Source organism: Cydia pomonella, chromosome 18 (genome assembly GCF_033807575.1).
Source record: "Cydia pomonella isolate Wapato2018A chromosome 18, ilCydPomo1, whole genome shotgun sequence".
Classification (NCBI taxonomy): domain Eukaryota; kingdom Metazoa; phylum Arthropoda; class Insecta; order Lepidoptera; family Tortricidae; genus Cydia; species Cydia pomonella.
Genome location: NC_084720.1, coordinates 1,124,470 through 1,151,651, shown reverse-complemented (window position 1 = coordinate 1,151,651; position 27,182 = coordinate 1,124,470). Strand labels below are relative to the sequence as shown.

The 27,182-nt window shown below is 39.6% G+C and overlaps 1 protein-coding gene across 1 annotated transcript in view; it reads right to left on the bottom strand.

Moving 5' to 3' along the window:
* Window positions 1–23,850, bottom strand: part of LOC133527737 (tafazzin) — a 45,793-nt gene extending 21,943 nt beyond the window's left edge. Inside the window, exons 1-4 of the mRNA XM_061864885.1 lie at window positions 23,181–23,850; window positions 16,047–16,172; window positions 4,948–5,102; window positions 1,338–1,421 (exon numbers count right to left, since the gene is read on the bottom strand). Of these exons, the coding sequence (XP_061720869.1) occupies window positions 1,338–1,421; window positions 4,948–5,102; window positions 16,047–16,172; window positions 23,181–23,295 (480 nt within the window). The 5' untranslated portion in view covers window positions 23,296–23,850. The remainder of the gene's footprint in view (window positions 1–1,337; window positions 1,422–4,947; window positions 5,103–16,046; window positions 16,173–23,180) is intronic.
* Between the last annotated feature and the right edge of the window lie 3,332 nt (window positions 23,851–27,182).

Below are 27,182 nucleotides of genomic sequence, written 5' to 3'. Positions count from 1 at the left end.
AGGGAACCAACAACCTAACCCTTCAAATTTTACAATACGCCAACACTGCAGCTACTGCAGTTACTGCTCAATATTGCCACATTAAGAAATCGGTTTTCTTATGGCTCCTCTACACGATGGCCCAGCGCTGGACCAGCGAGATGGCCATGCGATGGTTACGGCTCCACCACACGATGGCCCAGCGCTGAGCGACATGGCCAGGCGATGGTTGAAAGCAGGCACTATGGAATGGGTCACGCGTACGCACCAACGCTGGCCCACTTTGATGCGCGGACGAAAAACGGACACCGTGGCCATCCCATTGCCATCCCGCCGCGCCATAGCCATCCGACACCACTACCCTCTCTACACGCTGGCCCATCTTAGTGGGCCAGTATGATGGCCTACGGTCCATGACCCTTATTTTCTTGGATAGAAATTGAAGTGTCAGGTGCCATTACGTTATGCATAGCGACTTCAAGTATGGAGTCGCGCATGTCATGTTAAGCGGTTATTACATGGTTATCAGTTCCGGTTTTCGCATTTTATAATGACATTGATGGACATTCTAGAATCATGCGGGAAAAAAAGAAGTGGAAAAGGTGGCTGGTAGAACGAACCATTGAAAAGCCGGGCTAAAAATGGTTTGAACTGCTACTCTGTACTTCTACTTACCTACATTCATACAGAATTAGAATTAGCGTCCCACTAACTTGCATAACTTGAAATAACTTGCATCTTACAAAAGCAAGTACAAAAAAAAGGTTTTAAAGAAATAGCAAATAAATGCTTAATGCCTATGTATGACGCGCTGCCACTGTTGTATACTTTTTAGGGTTCCGTAGCCAAATGGCAAAAAACGGAACCCTTATAGATTCGTCATGTCCGTATGTCTGTCCAATTATGTCACAGGCACTTTTTTCCGAAACTATAAGAGCTATACTGTTCAAATTTGGTAAGGAGATGTATTCTATGAACCGCATTAAGATTTTCACACAAAAATAGAACAAAAACAATAAATTTTGAGGGTTCCCCATACTTAGAACTGAAACTCAAAAAATCTTTTTTTAGGTTTCTAATATCATTTTTTTCTAAACTGAATAGTTTGTGCGAGAGACACTTCCTAAGTGGTAAAATATGTCCCCCCCCCCCCTGTAACTTCTAAAATAACAGAATGAAAAATCTAAAAAAAATATATGATATACAATTACCATGCAAACTTCCACTGAAAATTAGTTTGAACGAGATCTAGTAAGTAGTTTTTTTTTAATACGTCGTAAATGGTACGGAACCCTTCATGGGCGAGTCCGACTCGCACTTGGGCGCTTTATATTTTATTTTAAGAGGGCTGCCATTACCTTATTGACGTTGACTCGTCCCTCAGGAAAGATGTGCACCCACTCGCCTCTCGTCAGCCGCTCGATGCAAAAGTCGATCGCAGGCTGAAATACAAATAAACACTGTGAGGAACGGACATACAAGACCAGATTTGGTTTTATTTAAACCCCTCAAAGCCCGTCGCGATGATGAAATATCAGGCGTTTTGAGATATAGACATTTATTTATTATTACTGCGTCGCACTTTAACAGTTGTTCCCAATATTGAGAGAAAAATATTGATTTGTGTGCCTGTTTATGCGTTGTCAAAGTTACAGTGAGTGAGTTATGTGAAAGTCGTTAGGGATCTCGTACAATTGTATGATATAAATAGAAGTAAAGTCGGCAACATCCAATTTTATTGTTTTCCTAAAGCGGTATCTTTTACTGATCTATTTATCCACAGGTAAAAAGGTTGAGAAGACTCAATTTTCGATAATATACGTAGTGGCACAGAAATCATATTACTTGACCGTCCATGCAAGGATATAAAAACATACAAATATGTAACTAAAAAGACATTCTTCTTTTAATATTATATCACACCTTTAGGTACCAATGATGCCAACGGCCGCTTTCTATCACCGCACCGCTCGCCGTCGGCATGGTGTTCATCCTCACACCTTAGAACCTAAATGGTCGCGTACTGTGCGGTTCAAGAGGAATTTCCTCCAGCGGACGCTCCGGCTGTGGAATGAGCTCCCTTCCGAGGTTTTCCCGAGGGTCTACAGTATGGGGTCCTTCAAAAAAGGAGTGTACAGGTTTTTAAAGGGTCGGCAACGCGCATGTAACACCTCTGGAGTTGCAGGCGTCCATAGGCTGCGGTGACTGCTTACCATCAGGCGGGCCGTATGCTTGTTTGCCACCGTAGTGGTATAAAAAAAAAGGTACTTAAGTAAATGATATTTTACCTTAAGATAAATTCACGTGTTTTTTAGTCACGCGCGACATGTGATTATGATCTACCTACTAAAAGGTTATTCAAATCTACGCAACAGATTCATGTTAATTAGGCCGTTAAACTTGACCTTATCACGCGAACGTAAGCATTTAATCAAACAGACACGCTACATACATAATATATAATGTTATAGTTTTTTTATCAAAATAGTTCTTACGCACACGCTGTTGTCATCGTTTTAGAAGTAAATTGGGGCAAGTGGATCATTTACATCTTTATCATATAGTCTAGAACGCTAGACTGATGTTAATGAACTTCGAGGATTTAATGATGTTCAAAACAGTCTGCCGATTTTGCGAGGGAGGCGCACGTCAAATTTATGGCTATTTGTACGTAACGTATAAAAACGGGTGGCTGGAAAATAGTGGGTCGTACGTAGGTCTTGGGATGGTAGGCAAACACTTGCCGAGCGCGAAGAAAGCGGCGTGCAGAGCGTTTGTAAAGCAAATGGTCATTTATATATACTGCAACCTACCTTGCTTCATTTTCGAGGTCTTGGGATGGTATTCTGTACCTGATAGACTCCTGCTCCTCGTTGGTCAGGCACACACTTACCGAGCGCGTAGAAAGCGGCGTGCAGAGCGTTTGTCATGTACATATACTGCAACCTACCTGCAACTTCATTTTGGAGGTCTTGGGATGGTATTCTGTACCTGATAAACTCCCGCTCCTCGTTCGACAGGCACACACTTGCCGAGCGCGAAGAAAGCGGCGTGCAGACCGTTCGTGAAACAAATTGTCATGTATATAAACTGCAACCTACCTGCAACTTCATTTTCGAGGTCTTGGGATGGTATTCTGTACCTGATAGACTCCCGCTCCTCGTTCGACAGGCACACACTTGCCGAGCGCGAAGAAAGCGGCGTGCAGACCGTTCGTGAAACAAATTGTCATGTATATAAACTGCAACCTACCTGCAACTTCATTTTCGAGGTCTTGGGATGGTATTCTGTACCTGATAGACTCCCGCTCCTCGTTCGACAGGCACACACTTGCCGAGCGCGAAGAAAGCGGCGTAGCGTTCGTGAAGCAAATTGTCATTTACATATACTGCAACCTACCTGCAACTTCATTTTGGAGGTCTTGGGATGGTATTCTGTACCTGATAAACTCCCGCTCCTCGTTCGACAGGCACACACTTGCCGAGCGCGAAGAAAGCGGCGTAGCGTTCGTGAAGCAAATTGTCATTTACATATACTGCAACCTACCTGCAACTTCATTTTGGAGGTCTTGGGATGGTATTCTGTACCTGATAGACTCCCGCTCCTCGTTGGACAGGCACACACTTACCGAGCGCGTAGAAAGCGACGTGCAGAGCGTTCGTGAAGCAAATTGTCATGTATATATACTGCAACCTACCTGCAACTTCATTTTGGAGGTCTTGGGATGGTATTCTGTACCTGATAAACTCCCGCTCCTCGTTCGACAGGCACACACTTGCCGAGCGCGAAGAAAGCGGCGTGCAGAGCGTTTATAAAGCAAATGGTCATTTATACAGGATGATTCATGAGACGTGAGCAGGACTAAGCCTACACAATCAGTAAATGTTAATGAACCGTTTATCATCATATTTAAGTAAAACAATCTCGCTTTGTTTCTGTTATTTAACTTTTTGGGAAGGACGAATTTGATAATCTACAATCATGGACACCCTACAACACTTAATTAAGAAAGATAAAACCTCTTTAACCGTTATGACAGCAGTTTGATTATGAAGAAAACAAAATGTCACAATTGAGTGAGATACGATTTTTCAAAAGTAACCAGACTCCGATGACATTCAATTTGTCACTTGTTATGGATACAACAAAGAGGGTGACCATACATGGCGTAAATAAATTAAAACATTTTATTTTGAACAGTAAAAAATTAATGAACGTTAATCTCACAAATACTGGTACAAAACAGTTCCTTATAACTTACTGAATACTCAAGCTTGATCCTGCTCACGTCTCCTGAATCACCCTGTATATACTGCAACCTACCTTGCTTCATTTTCGAGGTCTTGGGATGGTATTCTGTACCTGATAGACTCCCGCTCCTCGTTGGACAGGCACACACTTTACCGAGCGCGAAGAAAGCGGCGTGCAGACCGTTCGTGAAACAAATTGTCATGTATATAAACTGCAACCTACCTGCAACTTCATTTTCGAGGTCTTGGGATGGTATTCTGTACCTGATAGACTCCCGCTCCTCGTTCGACAGGCACACACTTGCCGAGCGCGAAGAAAGCGGCGTGCAGACCGTTCGTGAAACAAATTGTCATGTATATAAACTGCAACCTACCTGCAACTTCATTTTCGAGGTCTTGGGATGGTATTCTGTACCTGATAGACTCCCGCTCCTCGTTCGACAGGCACACACTTGCCGAGCGCGAAGAAAGCGGCGTGCAGAGCGTTTGTAAAGCAAATGGTCATTTATATATACTGCAACCTACCTGCAACTTCATTTTGGAGGTCTTGGGGTGGTATTCTGTACCTGATAGACTCCCGCTCCTCGTTCGACAGGCACACACTTTACCGAGCGCGAAGAAAGCGGCGTGCAGACCGTTCGTGAAACAAATTGTCATGTATATAAACTGCAACCTACCTGCAACTTCATTTTGGAGGTCTTGGGATGGTATTCTGTACCTGATAAACTCCCGCTCCTCGTTCGACAGGCACACACTTGCCGAGCGCGAAGAAAGCGGCGTGCAGAGCGTTCGTGAAGCAAATGTCATGTGCTGCTAATGACCATCGCATTCGGCGACCCATGGAACCGGCTAACGTTCCCGCGTCTAGCACGCCTGTGAACAAACAGTAAGTTTATCGCTAACTGTATTTTTACTTCATCATTGGCCACAGCATCTAGACAGATAAATTGTTGCAGCGACAGTTTATTATGAAGAGGTATGTTAGGCAACTAATTACTTATCAACACAATTCTAACAGACTCAAGCAGCTGCCCCCCTCTAGAATAAAATTTCGAACTAAATCCATGACCCTCCCCCTCCCCATCGGCCATATGAACTCCCCCTCCCTAGACCATCAGCTGGCGACGCCCTTGGTTGCGTTGTTTTATCATAGAGTTCCTATATAGGACAACCTCCTACCTCGTCACACCTGGTCACATTTGGCAACCGCCTCCCCCCTGGTGCGACGTCACATATTTGGAATTTTTTTTCAACGAAATCAGCAATTCTAGCTAACAATACTTAGCTATTTTAGTCAAAAAAAATTCAATAACAGTAATACTCGTATAAGAAATTTAACCACTAAGCCGATTACAAAAAAAAACACACGAATAAAAACGATTTATCATTTATCATCACTGGACAGTACAGCGAATACAAAAATTATCAAAAAAAAATTCAATTACAGGTGAAGAGTGAACGTCACAAAGTTTGTGACTCCCCCTCCCCCTTGTCACAACATGTCACATTATTTTGAAGCCCTCCCTGCCCCTAAACGTGTGACGTAATTATTGGTTTCATTTGATTATTATTATTTTACTAAGCTATAGAGCGTGTCATTCATGAAGACACGTGACTTGACTCGTATTGTCATGTTTATAGCTTAGATTTGACAAATCTGCACGTCATCGTGGATGACACGCTGTATCGTCAAAAATTGTCACGCTATTTAAATCAAACAACAGACTGACCACCTACTTAGAGGTAATTAGGTTAATTATATTCTATTCCAGTTACCCAGGTCGCACCCAAATTAGTTGTCCGCCGCCTAAACCGCGGCCAGAACACACAGATCACTTACTATGTATACTATTTAGATGACGTTAATACGCTCGTCATACCATGTGGCTCCTCTACAGGGTGGGCTATCATACCTGCCCACTAAGATGGGCCAGCGTGTAGAGAGGGTAGTGGACGTAGTGGTGTCGGATGGCTTATGGCGCGGCGGAATGGCGATGGGATGGCCGCGGTGTCGGTTTTTCCTCCGCACATCAAAGATAGTGGGCCAGCGATGGTGCGTACGCATCTACACGTAGCCAATTCCATAATGCGTGCTCTCAACCATCTCATGGCCATCACGCTGGTGCAGCGCTGGGCCATCGTGTACAGGAGCCATAACCATCGCATGGCCATCTCGCTGGTCCAGCGCTGGGCCTTCGTGTAGAGGAGCCAATACTTTGGTGCTTCCATACTGAGCTCTGTTTACTAATGACAGATTCATTGGTCAAATCTACGACTCAATTTATCCAATGCAACTGGTCTTCCTCAAATATTCAAATCTAAGTAAAAAAAATACGGGTAGGTAAGTATCACCATTAAAATATATTAATGTTTTTTTTTTTAACCTATGCATGCAGCATTCTCGCACTGAACTGCTAAGGAGACCTGTTGGAACAAGTATGCCATGACAGGAGCGGGGATCACGTCTCTCTCTCGCAAACACTATAAATAAATAATAATTCAGCCTATATACGTCCCACTGCTGGGCACAGGCCTCCTCTCATGCGCGAGAGGGCTTAGGCTATAGTCCCCACGCTAGCCCAATGCGGATTGGGGACTTCACATACACCTTTGAATTTCTTCGCAGATGTATGCAGTTCTAATAGTGTATGTTATATATGCTATGCTATCTAGACCTTTTAGACCAAGTATGACCCAGAGCGGGATCACAGCCTCTCTCCCGCAAACGCCTAATCTCCTAAAAAGACGACGAGCCTCGCTGGGGTCTCGCTTTGTCCAATGCCTGACGTGGATAGTGTCTGAGGGCCTACCGCAAAACACGAAATATCATTATCTGCCTCTGTATCGCTCGAATATGCAAGAGTGATTGGCAGACAGATAACGCAACTTCCATTTTCGTGTTTCGCGGTAGGCCTGAGGGCATTGGGGAAATATCTTTTGGTTTTCGCACCCTTCATAAAGCGTAGTCCAGGGTGTCGGCTAACTAGAAAAAGATCCAAACGCAGTAAAAATATGGAATAATATGTTCTCTTCAGTGGTCTAAGATTCCTTAAGTGTTATTTTTTTGTGTGGCTGAAGGAGCCGCTATTGTACCTTCAAAACGCCGCATACGGCCCACGAGCCCCTGCCACGGCCCCTGGTGTAGTCTACGCTTGGTCGTCTGTACGACGGAGCCTACTATCAAATATTATCAGTAAGACATTGACCCTATTCCTATTCCTGTGTAACTGACGCCAAGGCAGTTCAACAATTAGCCCGATTCGTAGGAATTCAAGAGGACTGTTAGTAAAGGGCTTTTGAATAGGCGTGAGCGGTTAATTTGTTTTTAATTGTGGTAAATATATTCACGCATAGCGGCTATTAAGTAATCTTACAGCTAAGTCGATTGTAACACGACACCAAGTATTATTATTTATAGTTTGTCAAAGGGCTATCTCATTTCAAACATAGACAGAGGGAGTCATACTATCTTTGTCTTACACTAGTACTAGCATCCAAAAGAAAAGGATGAGTATAGTTTTTATTGTTCTTATTTACTGACAAATTGGTTTGACCAACTATAGTCTGTGATGACACGTCTTATATAGCATCTGCATTGTAACATACTTAAAAGTATTTTTTAAATAATTTCATATAAATTAGCTGCAGTAAGGGGTCATCCATTAATTACGTCACACGTTTAGGGGGAGGGAGGGGGTTAAAAAAATGTGACATGTTGTGACAAGGGGGAGGAGGGGTTACTGACGATGTTAAAGTGATGTCACAAACTTTGTGACATCACTTTAACATCGTCAGTAACCGTCGTTTTTTTGGAACGATAGGTAATTGTTTATATTCGTGTAATTTTCTTTCCTAATCGATTTTATATTATAAAATTACTAACAAAAAGAAAATATTAATAATACCTAATGCGAAAAATGTGACATCACACCAGGGGGAGGGGTTTGCCAAATGTGACCAAATGTGACAAGGAGAAGGAGGGGTCAAAAATCCTAGAAATTCGTGTGAAGTAATTAATGGATGGTTAGTGTCAGATATTATTGCAGTGCAGGAACGACATTAGATCAAAAGAATCGAAACGAAAAAGAGAACAAATATCAAACTTAAACCCCATTTAGATGTTTCAAGAACTAGCTTGTAATAATCGATACATTGCTAAGTACAGAGTACAGTCAAAATATTTAAATATCCGTACCACTTCGTACCTTGTCTCACAATTGGCTACTTGACTGTTTTTTGTAAATAATGTCAAACGATCTTGATTTTCCTGAGGATCAAATGTCTATATAGGACTCATGGCATTTAAGTAACACAAAGGTCAGAAATGAGAGTTTTAAGTCTGACGCTCGCAGTCGACGATTGAAACGCCTCTAACAAAATGATAAGGTGATGTGGCGTCACATCATATAAGTCTGTCCTAAATGTATGGAATATCAAGGAAATTGCCATTTTGACCCTGAAATATTGCGTTTATGTGTATAGTTGTCCTACAATTTATTTTTCAATAAAATGTAAGGAATCCAATGGTACCATTTTCTTGTCTATTTTTGAAAGACAAAAAAAGCAGCTTTGTATTTTTTTATAATTTCAATATAATTTTTTAAATTCCACTTTTTTATAATGGACGGCTCATTTTCTATCCATTTAACTAAATTTTGTTATAATATTCAACATGTGTCAAGTACCCAATTGATTGTCAATCAATATGAAAGTCGGGAGGGATCTCATACTCACTCACTCACTCACTCACTGTCACTGTGACAAGGTATGAAATATTGCTTTCTTTTCAAATTTAACCGATAATTTTTCGATTCATGAAGAAGCTCTGCAGATATATACTAGATCTGCAAGTAATCGATTACCGAATTTATGCGAACATCTTTCGTGTCATCGACCGTGGTGAGATATTTACCTTGAATCCCAGACGCAAATAATTGGTATGGATGGACTAGACAGAACTGCTAATATACATGAGTCATAATAAAAAAATATTACTATCAGACTGCTGTCCGACCGGTGGCGATTTAATAGCAAAAAGCGAGTTTTTCGCGACCATGTTTTTAAAGAAACAGTTTTCGCTGTCCGTGCGAACAGTGTTTAATGATTAATGTTATGCACCGGTGGCGATCAAGTCGATCAAAAAGAAATGAGAAGCTAATTGACGATATAAACGATAACCGATGATAGGGTAATGTACCGTAATTAAATTGTGTCAGATGGGTCAATAATCAATAAACATAATTGTTACGAAACGTTCAAAAATGCACCCAACACCCGTTGTAACGAAACTAATTATGACAAACAAAATTGACAGAGCCGGCATCATGGAGAAATCAGATGGTGACACCACCGCTTGAATGAGGAGTATTTTAACACAGTTGTTAATTGTACCCAATACACTTAAAGTAGAGTTTAATAGAAAAGACAAATAATTACATTATTTGTCAACCAAAGACAAACCAATTTGCCTCCATTTCTTCGTAATCTCGCACTTTTTGTGGACAACGATGATTTTATTAACAGTTTATATACTTAAACCTTTTATTTTTATCAATTACTTTTCTTCTTCCTCGCGTTGTCCCGGCATTTTTGCCACGGCTCATGGGAGCCTGGGGTCCGCTTGGCAATTAATCCCTAAATAATTGGCGTAGGCTCTAGATTTTACGAAAGCACCTGCCATCTGTCCTTCCAACCCAGAGGGTTAACTAGGCCTTATTGAGATTAGTCGCTTTCCTTCACCGAAAAGCTACTAGTAAGTAAATATCAAATGATATTTCGCACATAAAGCTGGCCATACACAATAGGGTATGCCTGCGCAGTTTTGCCTGTACAGTTCAACTGCACAGGTAAAGCTGTACCTGCACAGTCAAATGCTACACATGCTCCGTTTTACCTGTACAGTTGATAAAACTGCGCAAGCATACCCTAGTGTGTATGGCCAACTTAAGTACCGAAAAACTCATTGGTACGAACGCCGGGGAACTTTCGGATTCGAAGTCGCACGTTCTTACCGCTAGGCCAGTTGCTTTCTCGCAACACAATCTTAAGGAGCGCTACTCTATAGGATATAATTTAAGCGTAGGCAGGGTTGGCCATGTTGAACCGGATCACAGGGAGAAGAATCGTATCAAGATAAAAAAAGCCGTTCTTCCTCGTCGTACTCCTACGTCTCCGCTCTTACTCTGCATCGTCAGTTAAAATAATACCGACTGTTTTTTTAATTTGATCTAACTCGCCTCGGTCCACCTAAGTGTAGCTTTCATGCTACCAGTCGGGCAGTCGCCCAAAGTGTCCATTTGAAACGAGTCTCGGTCGGCGGCCGCGCAATCTTTCTGCGGATACGGATGTGGCGCTGGTGTGATAACCGCTTTATGTGTGACATGCAAGGCGGTTATCATCCACCATAATTTGGACCACGTACCCGGGACGTCCTTAAACTACGTCCAAAAGAGAGGTATGGGCATTGTGATTGTGAATGTCATCTCGCTTTGTGTGGTAGGGCACAGCACAGCGGATGTCATTCCAGATCTAGAGCAGAGCCCTGAACAAGTACCTTACAGAAAACCGCAGCCAAATAATCATAGTCCCTACTCATAGTGTTGTGTTCCTGCCGGTGAGTAAGGTTGCCAGAGTTCCAAGGGAGTGCGGAGTGTTATGGTCGGCAACGCGTACGCGTATAGGCGCATAGGCTACGGAGACTGCTTACCATCAAGCGGGCTTGTTTGCCACTGACGTAGTATTAAAAAAAAACACTGATGCTTCGATGTGGCGTGGCGTGATAACCACGTCCCTGAGGCTGTGACATCACATCGCCTGACCGCACACTATCAGTACATATAATATATGTAGGTCAAGTCTACTATATGTTGACAAAGAAGACGTCTCCACGCGACGTAATTGTATGATACATAATAACCCCTGATAAGAGAAACCATTGTTTCTGATTGTATTCATAAGCTCAGTCGACAGGGGGTGTTATTGTCTGTAAGCGGTTTGGTTTCATGAGAAATGATTAATTGAAAACCCTCATCTGCTTTGATTTGTTTTACTTCAGTGATGGTGTAATTTGCGTCATTTGTTGATAATAAATCACACGATATACCTTTAACTTCTTATACATACTACCCTTTGCCCGCGACTTTGTCAACGTTAGATGAAGTCGAAGATAAAGACTTATTGGCGTCAAAAATGTTTGTCAAATATAACAAGGCGATGTTAATCTTTGTCCCTATTTTTCATGTTGATATTTGTGTTTGTTAAGTAAGCCAAGAAAGCAGTGTTGTAATCAGACCAAAGAGATTCTACCGGAACAAAACCACAAGCTCCTAAAATACTACTGAAGACACCCAGACACAAACTACGAAAAATAGTACGATTAATTACAGGACACATTTAACAAACACCTACATAATATGGGTAAAACGGACAGCCCCATATGTAGAGCGTGCATGGAAGAAGAGGAAACAGCGAAAACATATTCTCCTAGACTGTAAACAGGTGGAAGTATACAGGAACAAATACCTAGGGACTCCGTACACACCAGTGGCGGCGCGTCACAAATATTCGTAGGGAACCCGGAGCTAATTTTGCTTTCCTTTTCTCCATAAACCGATCGTGTAAGTACTCAACGGGCTGAAATTAGACAAGCCGGTGGGAATCGAGTTCTTTGAACGATCCGCCACTGGTACACACTAAAGGAGGCAGTTAGCAACCTGAAGACACTGCTAGGTTTCGTTGAGGAGCTGGGGTGGTTAGAGTAGCGCTCGTTTTCACGCAAAATAGGCACAATGGTTGTCGATTTGCGGAAAGTGCCCAGCATAACTAACTAACTGTGTTTGTTAAAGGCAGACTTAATTGACCGAGCGTTAGCGAAGGTCATTGTTTCAGCTTGGACAAAAATGCTTTCGTAGTCCGGTTGTTCTCCTCTACTGGTCGCAATTCGCAACCGATTCTCGTGAGCAGGTTCGGTACTTCGATACCATTTTTCTGTCGTTTCGTTTTTTGGAAAATGTTTAAAATGGGAAATTGGCATAAAGAACTTAAGTGCCAATAGGGTCTATGGCACTTATAACCATTGTGAGTTCGCTGTGACAATGACTCAACGAAGTATCACTACACCTTATAAAACAAAGTCCGCCGTCGCTTCTGTCTGTATGTATGTTCGCGATAAACTCAAAAACTTCTGAACGGATTTTCATGCAGTTTTCACCTATCAATAGAGTGATACTTGAGGAAGGTATAGGTGTATGATTTGTTAAGGTTTTGTGTAATCCGTGCGAAGCAGGGGCGGATCGCTAGTTAGATATACGTTACTTGCATGTTCATGTAAAATTTCGTGATATTTCAGAACATAGTTTTAAAATGACTTCGACCGTATGGCGGCATCTAAGTTCGTGTGAATCTTATTACTCTACGCGGCTCACGAACAGTGGGACGATAATACTTACCTAAAACAATGATATAGTCTTTATATTGTTCTCATAGCCAATAATCTATGAATAGGAATATGAACAAGATCAACGAGCGTGAGAATGATAGTTCTGCTGAAGTGAGTTCTGCAAAGTACCCATTTTATTGCGTAATATCCCCTATTTAAGCTGAATCTTCCGATTTGGTTTCGACTAGTTACGTTTTTAGGGTTCCGTACCCAAAGGTTAAAATGGGACCCTATTACTAAGACTCCGCTGTCCGTCCGTCCGTCTGTCATCACTCATCAGGCTGTATCTCATGAACAGTGATAGCTAGACAGTTGAAATTTTCACAGATGATGTATTTCTGTTGCCGCTATAACAACAAATACTTGTCCGGTTTTATTTGTATTGCACCTTTTCGGGTGTCGCGACATCTATCATCTGATGAAGTAATCTGTAATAAATAAATAAATAAATATTATAGGACATTATTACACAAATTGACTAAGTCCCACAGTAAGCTCAATAAGGCTTGTGTTGAGGGTACTTAGCCAACGATATATATAATATATAAATATTTAAATACATAGAAAACACCCATGACTCGGGAACAAATATCCATGCTCATCACACGAATAAATGCCCTTACCAGGATTTGAACCCGGGACCATCAGCTTAGTAGGCAGGGTCACTACCCACTAGGCCAAACCGGTCGTCAATCTGTGATTGATAGTCTCGCCTATCGCTATCGCTGGCTTAGTATTGTTTTGAATATAGTCATATATAGCTCGACCTCAACATATATCATATATAGGGGTACGTACCCATATTACATGACCAGTTTAGGGGGGGAGGTTTTCAAAATACCACGCTTGGTCACAATGAGCGGGTCCTTAGGTTTTGTCACGTAATAACTAAAATAGAAATTTACTTATTAATTATTAATCAATAAAAACTGGCAAACTAGGAAAAGTGCCATCCTGCGAGACAGGCATAGCAGGTGTCACGGGCAATTTCTATAACCTGAAACAACATTTAGCAGTGTTTAACTGGAATAAGTTTACTTAACCTTGTTTTAATTATAAGTTTCACTGTATTAATAAACTATTTTGATTTTGATTTTTTTTTTACTTTAACATACAAATTTAATTACCTATAGGGACCGTGTGCGTTATAGTAGACGCAAACCAAACTGACGACCGAGGTCATATCACTATCTCTCTCATACTACCTACGACCACGCGAGTGTGAATGAGAAGTTTTACGACCCCGGTCGTCAATTTGGTTTGCGTCTACTATAGAGGGTCTGCCATCCTGTAGCCCAAATCGGAAACTTAAACATGTACATTGACACTTCACGCCAAATCAAGTGCTGCCCTCTAAAGTTCACGTACGTTTTTTTATGCATTGTAGGCTCTGCCATCTTGTGGGCTACATTGGAAGCTTAAACTTGCATTTACACTTCCCGCCCATAAACAAGGGACTCCTGTGCTGCCCTCTACAGTTCATGCACGTTCCCTATACTATTTTTTATCATAGGGACATTCTTATACAGATTGACTGAGTCCCACGGTAAGCCAAGAAGGCTTGTGTTGTGGGTACTCAGACAACGATATATATAATATACAAATACTTAAATATATAGAAAACATCCATGACTCATGAATAAATATCTGTGTTCATCACACAAATACATGCCCATCGGAATTCGAACCCAGGACCATCGGCTTCATAGGCAGGGATACTACCCACTAGACCGGTCGTCAATACATTTTTAATACACATAGCTTGGGTCTTCTTCCTCGCGTTGTCCCGGCATTTTGCCACGGCTCATGGGAGCCTGGGGTCCGCTTGACAATTAATCCCAAGATTTGGCGTAGGCACTAGTTTTTACGAAAGCGACTGCCATCTGACCTTCCAACCCAGAGGGTAAACTAGGCCTTGTTGGGATTAGTCCGGTTTCCTCACGATGTTTTCCTTCACCGAAAAGCGACTGGTAAATATCAAATGATATTTCGTACATAAGTTCCGAAAAACTCATTGGTACGAGCCGGGGTTTGAACCCGCGACCTCCGGATTGCAAGTCGCACGCTCTTACCGCTAGGCCACCAGCTTAATACACATAGCTTGGGTACGGTGATTAAGGTATATATTTAATCAAAAATTTCAACAATACGAGTTCATATGTATTGCGAGTCATCGAGGGGAAGTTAGAAGCCTCGTGTGCATAATTTATTGAAAAATGATCGTATAAATAAGTACGGTTGCAGTTTTAGGAACCCGATACTGTTGCAAATTGCAATTGCGACATCGGAACGGAATTTTACCTAAATGTTTTGCTTTATGATCAATCATATTGGACCCGGGTACGTCCTTAAACTACGTCCAAAAGAGAGGTATGGGCATTGTCAATGTCATCTCGTTTTTTGTGGTAGGGCACAGCACAGCGGATGTCATTCCTGATCTAGGGCAGAGCCCAACTGGGGAAGTACCTCCACCTTACAGAAAAACGCAGCCAAATAACACTAGACCCTAATCATAGTGTTGTGTTCTTGCCGGTAAGTAAGATTGCAAGAGCTCAACGAGAGGGTGCGGAGTGTTAGGGTCGGCAACGCGCATGTATCTCCTTTGGAGTTGGAGGCTACGGAGACTGCTTACCCATCAGGCGGGCCATGCTTGTTTGCAGTTTGCCCTGTTAGTAATGTTACTGTGGGTCAAATCTTGGTCATAGCTAAATTTGACCCACTTTCCGATTTCCGATTGGGCTGATATTCTGCATACATGTGTAAACCGGATGACAATGCAATATTCTGATGACAAGGAGCTGATCTGATGATGGAGGCAGGGGGTGGCCAGACTTTCAACATCGAAGTTTTTAAGCAGTTTCGGGAGTGTTTTTTTATTGAGGATAGGCAGGCGTTTGACCACGATTTCACCTGATGGTAAGTGATGATGCGGTAATGCGGTGGTTGGAAATTGTGATGAGAGGCCTATAGAGGCTGTTATCGTCGAGGACTCTGATAAGTGGCCTAGATAACTAACACACACCCCAGAGTCTGGGGTCGTTTAAGCACGAGTGGTATAGTTGGACACTGTCATGAGAGGCCCATAGAGGCTGCTATCGTCGAGGACTGTGATGTGGCCTAGATAACACTCACCCCAGAGTCCGGGGTCGTCTAAGCACGAGTGGTGGTTGAACACTTATGATGAGAGGCATATAGAGGCAGCTATCGTCGAGGACTGTGATAAATGACCTACGTAAATAACACCCCAGAGGCCGGGGTCGTCGAAACACGAGTGGTGGTATGATACCGTTACTCACGCCCGCCGGCCTCTTTACGGTGCCGTCATCTGATATTGTAATTGTCGTTTTATTATCGTAACAAGAGGCCTAGAGGTCACTCACCCCAGAGGCCGGGGTCGTCGAAGCACGAGTGGTGGTTGGACACTGTTATTAGCGGCACTCCTGGAGGCCTCTTCATAGCCGCTGTCAACTGTTCTTTATTGTACACTGTAGTTTTATTCAGGAACTCTGTAACAAATAAAATACCTTTATTACATATACAAGAACGTTACGGGTTCAAGTCCTGGCTCGTACCAATGAGTTTTTCGGTACTGTGGTGTTATTTGGTTGTGGTTTTTAGGTTTCCGTACCCAAAGGGTCAAACGGGACCCTATTACTGAGACTTCGCTGTCCGTCCCTCCGTCCGTTCGTCCGTCTGTCACCAGGCTGTATCTCATGAACCGTGATAGCTAGACAGATGAAATTTTCACAGATGATGTATTTCTGTTGCCGCTATAACAACAAATACTAAAAACAAAATAAAATAAATATTTAAGGGGGGCTCCCATACAACAAACATATTTTTTTTGGCGTTTTTATAAATAATGGTACGGAATCCTTCGTGCGCGAGTCCGACTCGCATTTGCTCGGTTTTTACAGAAAACCGCAGCTAAATAACACTAGACCCTACTCATAGTGTTGTGTTCTTGTCGGTAAGTAATGTTGTCAGACTTCAACAAGGGTACGGAGTGTCAGAGTCAGCAACGCGCATGTAACTCCTTCGGAGTTGCAGGCGTACATAGGCTACAGAGATTGCTTACCATTAGGCGGGCCGTATGCTTGTTTGCCACCGACGTAGTATAAAAAAACTTAAGTACGGAATATCATTTGATATTTACCTCTAGTTTTTAGGTGAAGGAAAACATTGTGACATGGTGATTAAATCTGCATACATCCGTAAAAAATTCAAAGGTGAAGTCCCCAATCCGCATTGGGCGAGCATGTGGGTTATAGCCCAAACCCTTGTAATAAGTTTTAGGCGAGCTTTGCGAAAACTTATTTGTAATAAAATTGAAATTTTAATTTTTTTCTTTATTGCTTTGAAATTAACCTGAATTAGCTTTTAAAGTACCAGTGACTATTTGGTTTTTGTTTGTTTTTATATTCATAAAAGCTTGCGTGTTCGCTTTACACGTAGTACAGTCAGCATCATAAGTAGCGGATGAAACAACGCGCCAAAAGTATCTGATATTCCGGGTAACTTTTCCAAATATAGATAAATTTCTAAAATTCGCGCTCAAAAGTATATCTTTCACAGTCTTACTTGTTCTATATTAAAGACGTCACTTTTTGTTAAGCTGTTACAGAATGGTAGTTACTTATGAAACGTTATTTGATCCGCTACTTTTGATGCTGACTGTACCTAAGCTTAGTATTAAGTGCATAGCATGGATATTAAAATGTATAAATGAACGCTACCTCGCCAACAAACTGCGACCGCGGTTTGGCGAGGAATAAAGTAGTGTAACAATGTTATGTACCTTTATCATAAACAAACAAAAAAAAAATAACGAGTTTAAAACTTATTTAATATTGTTTACCCTGCAGGTTTTACCATACGTGTCGTATAATTTATTATTTATCAAACAAGGAAACTGATGTATGTATGGCGTGAGCTAGAAAGCCTAATTATTTATGCCCTAAAGGTCAAAAAGTTTGGAGACCATGTACTTAACACACATACGAACATTTTCAACGTTAAGTATGTAACTTTACTTTTGAGTGGCATTAACGTGACACACTTCATTCGGTTCTTCTGTTTGGTAATTTCATTTCTTTTAATTATTTAAGAATTCAGGCCTTGGAGACCCTTTACATCTCTAAGGATATTTTAATGATCTTTTTTTTAAATTATATTTTATCTCTGACACTTAGAGACTTTTACACAACTTTTACATCTCTAAAGAATTTTAGTATTTGTGTTTTGTATTTTTTTATCATAGTTTTTTTTGTGTAATTCGACATTTAGAGACTGTATACATCTCTAATTAAGTATCTAATATTTTATTGATTCCATATTTGTAATTGTATTTTGATATTTTTAATGATTGTAAAAATTGGACATGTAAAAGTGCCCTTGTGGTCTATTTGCTGAATAAATGTTTGTTTGTTTGTTCGTTAGGTTAGGTATTTTACCTAGTTTAAATCTTGCTTCAATGGTAATGACCTAAGCAATATTCAACCACGTTTTAATACAATGTAATGTTAGTAATTAACTGATTTTGTATCTTATTATTATGCATACAATCTTGACAGGCCGTCAATGACAGCACGTTTTGAAAAAATGACAAGTTTATTTATAGAAGCGTAAAAACAATTAAAAAGCGTCACGGGGTTATCAGTTATCACACTGATGCGCATTCAGATACTGCTCTGGTGTGTGAGCGAGACAGGACTATGCACTTATATATCAATGTCCCGTTCGTACACCGTGATGTCCGCCTCAGGTATATTGTAATATTTTGTTAAATATTTATTTATTTATTTAAACTTCATTACACAAAATATAATGGTGGAATGGAAATGGTGGAAATATTGTGCAGAATTACAAACTGCAACAAGAAAATCATATATATTTTTTGCCGAATATTCGGCATTTTTTCAAATATCAAATATCAAACATTTATTCAGCAAATAGGCCACAGGGGCACTTTTACATGTCCATTTTTACAAACAATAAAAAAAAACAATTACAAATATCGAATCTATGAAATAATAAATACTTTATTAGAGATGTATACTGTCTCTAAATGTCAAATTACACAAAAAAACTATGATAAAAAAATAAAACCAATTTTCCGAATAATTCTGCCTAATATGAAGATTGAACATCTTGCCAAATACCGAATAATTACCATATTCAAGCAGCATTGTCAAGGAATTAACGCGGTGAAATTAGCATAATATGAATACTAACAAATTACTAGGTACTTATAAATGTAATTAAACCAAACAATGCCTTGTATAGTTCGTGTCATCCACGATGACGCGCAGAGTTGTCAAATCTTACCTTTAATAACATGACGATAAGAGTCAAGGAAGGCGTCGTCATGAATGACACGATCTATAGTTGTAATTATTGAAATGCACTTGACCGTATTAGAATTTCCTTCAAATACAGTTCAATTGATTTTCAATACAAACTTTTCCAGACGACATTTATAACTTTTAGAATCTATTTTGATTTGATAATAACAATATACATTGATGGATATACACAGGGGATTACTATAACTAGCTCCAAAATTGGCCCTTGAGGCATTGTACGAAGGATGCTGGCGGCATTCCTTGTTGAATCGCAATACTGATTTTATTTTTTTTATTTTATTTTATTGATAAAAATATTTACATGACATTACAGTTGAACCAATGCGTCACGAAACTTAAACTAACTAATAATTATAAGATTTATAAGTATTAACAATTATAAAAACAATAATGGCACATTAACAAATTAAATTGGGACAGTTGAGCACCTAGCATCCATCGCCTCACAGAATCTCAAGCATTCACTATACACTGCCGCCCATCGCCAAGCAAATAGATCGCATTCAGGCGTCGATGCCAGGAGCCCATTGAGCAGTGAGAGGGCGCGGGGCAGCGGCGAGTTCCTGCGCGATACGGTGCGCGCCGGCGGCACGGCCAACAGGTCGCGTTGTCGTGGTCTGAGGGCCATTCTCGGGACGTCCGGAACAAACAGGCGCACGAGACCAGAAACAACTTCAGGACAGTCTGACTCCCCACGCAAGGCTCGGCATGCCATGACAAGGAGTTGGTAATCCCGCCTGACCTCCAAGGAATTGTACCCGAGGGAGCCGAGAAGATACTTTATCGGGTACAGGTACGGATAGAATCCGAATATTTTTTTATAAAGGAACCTTAAAAACGCTTTCTGGACCTTCTCAAGCAGTAAAGCATACGTCGACTCGTAGGGGTTCCAAATGATCGACGAAGTCTCCAGCTTACTCCTTACTAGACCATTGTACACCATTTTTATAGCCACCGGGTCATGAAAATCGCGTCATGATACCTTCAGTCACCAGGGGGCCTACCGGGAAAATCGAAATTCGCAAATTGCGGGGATCTTTCTCTTTTACTCTCACTAAGACGTAATTAGAGTGACTGAGAAAAATGCCCGCAATTGACGAACTTCGATTTTCGCGGCAGGCCTCCAGTTATGTCAACCAGACGTTTCGCGATTTGTGCAAAAAACTTGTGCGCGCTGGTGCTTGTTCAAATTTGATATTAAATCGAAATTACAATTTTTAATTTACACATCGATCGGTTATAGGGATAACAAGCTCATTTTCTAAAACGAACAATGATTATTACAATCAGATTTCTTATGTTTGTTGATAAATCATCCATAATCGAGTAAGCGTGCACGAAGTAGGCTAGTAAACACGACTGTATTGTTTTTACACGCATTTGATAAGCTCCAGTTGACAGCTCATTAATATTGATAATTTAACAGGAAATAGGTATGTCTATTTGTATGTATCCGTAAAAAATGCACAATGGTTCAAATTTGATAAAAGTGGAACTTTGCTCAGGTACTTCACTGTAAAAATTGCTTTCGTTAGGGATTTGGAATGTTCAAATTTGATAAAACTGTTCAAATTTAATAAAAGTGGGATATTGCTGACTTCACTGTAATAAATTAATAATTGGTGGGTAAAAAAAAATGTTCTTTGCAAATAAAAAAAAAAAACATGTGAATGCAGTGGAAAAACTTTATGTAAAATAAAGATTTTTTTTTCAAATATAAAAAAAAATCTAATTTGAGAAAGTATACTTTCTTGTCATATTTTACACTTGTAAACGCTTACTATGACGTAATTACTATGCGAAGTTTGGTTTTCATATAAAATGCTTTGTAACAAAGTTGGATAAGATGCCTTCACTTATAGTAACAAATCGCTTAGTGATAACATGACCTATAAATCCTATTTTCATGAAATTATGACCTGTTATATTTACACATTGGCTGGTTTTCGTGGCCATCCCCACGTCTTTCTCTGCGTGGACGATTGATGCATGCCTGGCATGTAAGTTGGTTTTGATTCTCAGTGGCAAGTTTGTTAATTGGTACAAAAATAACAAAACTCATCTCTCACAAAGGATTTTGACATAAATTTGGAAAACTTAACGTAATTAAGAAGTTGATCAAATACGTTTTATATAACATCCGTTTATCACTTCCCTTTGATGTCATTGCATGCGGACTTTACTGTACATACGAAACCCTCTTGAACGAAATGCAGTGAATTTGCCTTTGTATGAATCACCAGGCCTTTCCATAGAAAATTTACCACACTGCTACCTGACCAGTGTTTTGACAACATCATGCAAACAGTAGAATTTAATTTCCAAAAACATATATCTATCAAAAGTATTGTTGATATATGTTTTTGTTAAGTAGACTTATGTACTAAGATTACATTTTAAATAAATTGAACTGTACTAATGGTCTAAAATAACAAAATATAATGAAATGAAACAATTGATTATTAATTGCTGATATTATATGTATAACATATAATATCAGCAATTAATAATCAATGTGTAACATTGTAAATAATGATAGTAATGTCCAAAATTGTAAATAGTTATTCAAAATTACTTATAGTAGTCATTTTTTCTGAATTATTTTTCTCACTGCACCCACAATCGAGAATTTCTGTTTTGCCCTATGGTTGAGAATGCCTTAAGGCATTAAGTCCGCCATTTGTACTTATTTTTATTGTGCAATAAATTTCAAACAATAATAATAATAAGAAAATTAAGTTTTTATTACTATTAGAATATTTTATAATTATAGTAATTGTGTATAAACTTTTATCTTATGCGTAAGTGATATGAATGATAACATTGATAATATTACTGAACATAAACAATATTCATTTCTTAACTTATAAATATATAAATTTGGTTACAATGATAAGATTAGATAGATGTAGATAATGATTTTAGGGCAACTCCTTTCTATTACTCAGAATGTATATTTATGTTTAAGAATAAGAAACCATTTATTGCCACACAAAATACAACGTTTCACTTAAAAATAATAATAATAGGCAAGCGCGGCAAAAGGAACGGACTCAGCGTACGCTGCGTCAGCCATTTTATTACAAATTGATTGCGCAGCGCTGATTTTCAGTCCGTCCCCTTCACTGAACCACATTGATATGACATGCGGGTTAATGTTTGCCATGTTGATTAGCTAAACTCATAAATATTTTATTAGTTACTATAAAGTAGTATATTAATATTACATAACAATAAAATAATTTCTTGTAGTATATCCCATAAAAGTAGGGCTGCCATCTCGAATTTCGCCAAGCCCAGACAAAGATTAAAAAAAACCCGGACATTTGGCGTAAATCGCATTTTTTCCCCGGACGAGTCTGAAAATAATATTTTTAAAAAACAAGACCTTTAATTTTACATGTAGTTTTAATGTGCTTCCTTACATGAAAACTTCTTGACACCCCCCCCCATAAATACTAAACTACAAAAAGTTAAAACGTAGACCTAAGATGCTAGCAGCATTTCCTCTCTGCATCGCAAGACTAATTCTTTAAGCGAGGAAAGCTGCCAGCTCTGCGGTCACCGGTGACCTCTCTAAAACACTTATTACACCTTATCATTTATTGACATGCAAGTGAATAAAAGCCATCATGTCTCAATAATTAATGATTATTTCCATGGGTTAACGTAATGATAGGTATGACAATGCAGTGTACTGACCCTGTGGTCATTGTGACAGTTATTTAACAGTTACAAAGTGAATATTCAAATATTTTCGTCACACAAGTTTTTGAACTTAAGTAATAAATATGTACATCTATTGTTAAGTAATTTAAATATCGCTTATTTCACACAAAACTGGTCAAACTAGTTATTCATTTCACAAATTAATATTCATAAGTTTTATCACAAGTGCGTTTTTAAACAGGTTGTGAGGTCACTTATCCGTAGTTTAGGGGTTGTGAAAGGGGATTGACCTCTCGGGGTACAGACATGACCTGTAAAGGACGTAAATATAACGTCGGCCTCGTGCGTTCACATTCCGCTGATGCAAGCAACATAACAACCAGTTTCAGCGAACTAGTTCACTTATTTCCTAAACACAACACGCGAGAACAAGTATATAAAGACTCAGGTGTTTATAAATTAAGTGTACAGAATACCTACCTACGATAAATTTGCTGAAGAGTCCGACAACAGCCACGGTTATAGAGCTCGCACACGTCCACAACCGTCCCGGGCTTCGCAGCCGCGGGATAATCCACGTTATATCATAAGCCATATTGTTCACTCCTCTTATACACGATAGGACACTAATACAACATTGTTACTGTGATTAAACACGACGAAAATCAATTATATTAGCTCGCGACACTACGCTCGTGCGTATGAGGTACTGGATGAATGACAATTGACAAGGCGTGCCTGACAGCTCAGCGGCGGTGTTGCCAGAATTAACTATACGACGTTTTTCAAGCGTCAACTCATTTTCATACATATCGAAGGATTGTTATTTAGGAAGCTTCTTATGTAATGTGTTTAGAAAGCGCGCCATGTCCTATTTTATTTATTTATAGTCCAGACGTGATTAGAAATTTGTTGAGACGACTGATAAAATAAATATGATTCGAAATCGTCTCGTAACCAGTAACGTACTCGTACCTACACTGATTCATCATAAAATTTGTTTAAGAGATTAATTAGTGCTAATGCAATTTTATCAACTCAACTACTGTAGGTACCCAGTACGATTATAAGATTTAATTGGTACGGATCATTGGCGTTTGTGTTATGTACAGCGAGTTGCAAAAGTACTTTTTGAAAGGAATCTCTGCTTTGCCTTCAGTTCGACTGGCGTTAAGTCCGCATTTTTCTTTTGTGCAATCAAGTTTAAATAAATAAATAAAGTGGGTATACACTTTTGCCATTTTGCAAGTGGTGCACACTTTTTCTGGTTTCGTAGACAAATGGCAAACAATATTATCAATCCCTCCTTTCATGCTCCTTTCATTACATAGGTTCATTATGTCACAGTCACAATAACCTATATATAATGTAATATTAATTAATAACTAACCTACCTACCTGCACTTTGCTCGAACGGGGAGTTAAGATGCCATTGTATACTCGTATAGTGTTAGTATGAAGCTACGAATCTCATGGAGGGTACGTGATAAATACATATTCTCACCGTATTACATCAAATGTACTTAGGTTTTCCCAGTACCCAAATTTAAGAATAAAACAACAAGGACATAATTTCACAAGGCTTCATTATGATTCACCATATCTGGGTCATGCGGTCAAAAATACAATCAGAAGAGTCGTTAACATAATTATTAACATAGCCAGTAAAGGTGTGTAGATAAGGGAACGGAGGCGTTGTGGGCAATTGGGAGATAATAATTTGGGGCATTGGGACACCTTTAATCTTATCGTGAAACTACCTAAAAAAAAAAAGAAATGTATTGTATATTGCTATTATAAGTTAAGAAGTAAATATACCTAAATGTAATCTGAGTGTTAGCATGTAAGGTTTATCTGTTAGTGCTAATATTAAATAAATAAATAATAATAATAATAAAAATAATAATAATTCAATTTCATTAACGTAGAGCGTTGCTATGTTGTTTAATTCAGGCGCTTTACGCGCCAGTACGTGTGGTTTTTTTCACAGCAAACCCTTGATTTCCACGACTCCCGATTTAGTGTTTCCTCCGGCCAATGGTCTAAAATTATTTAGAGTTGTAAATGTCTCTGTGTCAGAACTAAAAGATTATATAGTTTATCAAATTACCCTTAGAGATGTATAGAGCTAACTATCCAAGAGCCAAAATCGTGTATAATTAAAACATTCATTAAGATAAAAGAAACATACGAGAACCGAATGAGGTGTCTTACTGTAATTATACTCAATAATAAAGTTACTAAATAAAATATATAATTAGTTTAGCCTAGTGCGAGAAATATTGAATAATATTGCAATGCAAACAAATTAAATTCAAGTAAAAAAATATTTACAAAGTTTTATTATTATTAATTTACATGATGATGATGATGATGATGATGATGTCCTCCCAGACGTATCCGTCGACGGCGACATCCTGACAAATAAAAGGGTCTTAACTATTACGTGCATGGGCGCGGACGTGGCTTGCGAATCCAAATTTTGTTTTAAAAGTCCGGCAACACGAATCACAGTAGAGCTGCCCAGATGCGTTGTATGTGTAATGGTAGGAGGGCTTGGGCTGAGTTTTACGGAGCTGGCGTTTGGCGTCAAGATCTTCAAGTCGGGTGTGCTCGAAGTTACTAAGACCTGTGTTGACAGCAGTTCGCCAGTCCGATCTCCGAGATGCAAGCTCCTCCCACGACTCGCATGATACGCCGGTGGCCGAAAGGTGGCGTTTTAAGACATCCTTGTAGCGTAGGTACTGCCCACCAGCCTTGCGTTTACCTGCAGCTAGCTCAGAGTAAAACACTACTTTAGGCAGTCTAGATGGTGCCATACGTACAAGGTGCCCACACCAACGCAGTTGGCCCTTTATGAGCAGACATTCCATACCCGGCATGCCCGTTCGACGAAGAACCTCCGAGTTTGGAACACGATCCTGCCACTTCAACCGTAGTATTCCTCGGAGACATCGTAGATGGAATGTGTCTAGCCGTTTTATGTCCCCTTTGTATAGACACCAAGTCTCCGAGGCATAGAGCAACAGAGGTACAATAATTGCTCTATAGACGGCCAGCTTTGTTTGAAGACTAAGATCATGCGATTAATTTACATACGTTGATGGTAACTAAATGATACATTAAATCAAAAAATAACAATTTATCATGAAATAAAAATTTATTTAATACACGACAACAACGAAGAGCGGTACCCCTTACGGCGAATATATTTTTATGAAGAGAAAACTGTAAATCATTTGTATTTAGCATATTAGGTAATTACTTAAGTAGACTTTGGATGAATAAATACACTAATATTATATTGATAATCAGTCTCTCTCATTATAATCTAATGTTAATGGTACTGAACATACACTATTACCAAAATCAAAACATAATAGGAGCTTAATTTAATCGTCACATATCTTACACTGGTAATGGTATGCAAGTAGTAAAAAATGGTTTCCAAATTTTGAAGATAAGTTAAAAACATAGTAGTAGGTTATTATAATAGTGAATAGTACCTAAGATGTTTCTATGTGTCTATAATATAAACCCTAAAAGTAAACAACAATTTTTGCTATTAATTAATTGAAATTATCACAACTTGTGACACACTTATTAAATCGCGTCTTCATCCAGGTACCTACAATCATCAAGTGCATTATTCACCTGCTGATTACTTTACCTCTAATTTTATAGATACTTATTATGTATCTACACATAGAACAAGTACATTAAAATATAATTCATAGCCTCTTATGAGCACGAACATTTGGAAGGAAATTCGATAGAGGTGCCCGGGGTGTGACTTTGTATCTCGCCCAAAGTGATGAATATTATCATTTTTGCTTTATTTCACTAGAATCTACTTCTACTTCGCTTTACTCTTCACTAGATTATTCTAGTGATTTCATCTTATTCTGCCTCTTCCACTATACTTAGGTTTAGTTCTAAGAACATTATCTTCATTTATTACGCAACTCAGCACACATGGGTACGACAGCTACCGACTGGTGCGAGCGTTGTCCCCATACAGCACGAACTCATAAACATCTGAGGTGCACAGCACCCCCGGACGGCGTTGACACGGCGGCGGCGATGCGACTACGATGCGTTTGCGACTTCGTCTTGAATCCTGGATCTGTCTATAATTTGGAACTTGATCGTGTGTTCCGTATGCTAATGTTTGTTGATTATCCAGCACAGAATCGCTGGATGACTGCATAAACGCTGCTGAAGTGTGGTCTTCTGAATCTTTAGGACTTTTCTGAAACTCCAATCCATAAGCTGTATTATCCTCTGAGTTGAAACCTTTTATGTGTCCATCGTTCGAGTCACTATTCAACAGTCCGCTGGAACCCACTCCACAACCAACGCCTGTTGCACAGTTTTCTTTATGTTTCCTACTATAATCTGACACGTGTCTGTCTTTAGGCGCGCCGTAAGCGCAGCCGAGAAGCAGAAATAACAAACAAACACGCATTTTTAAGGACAAGT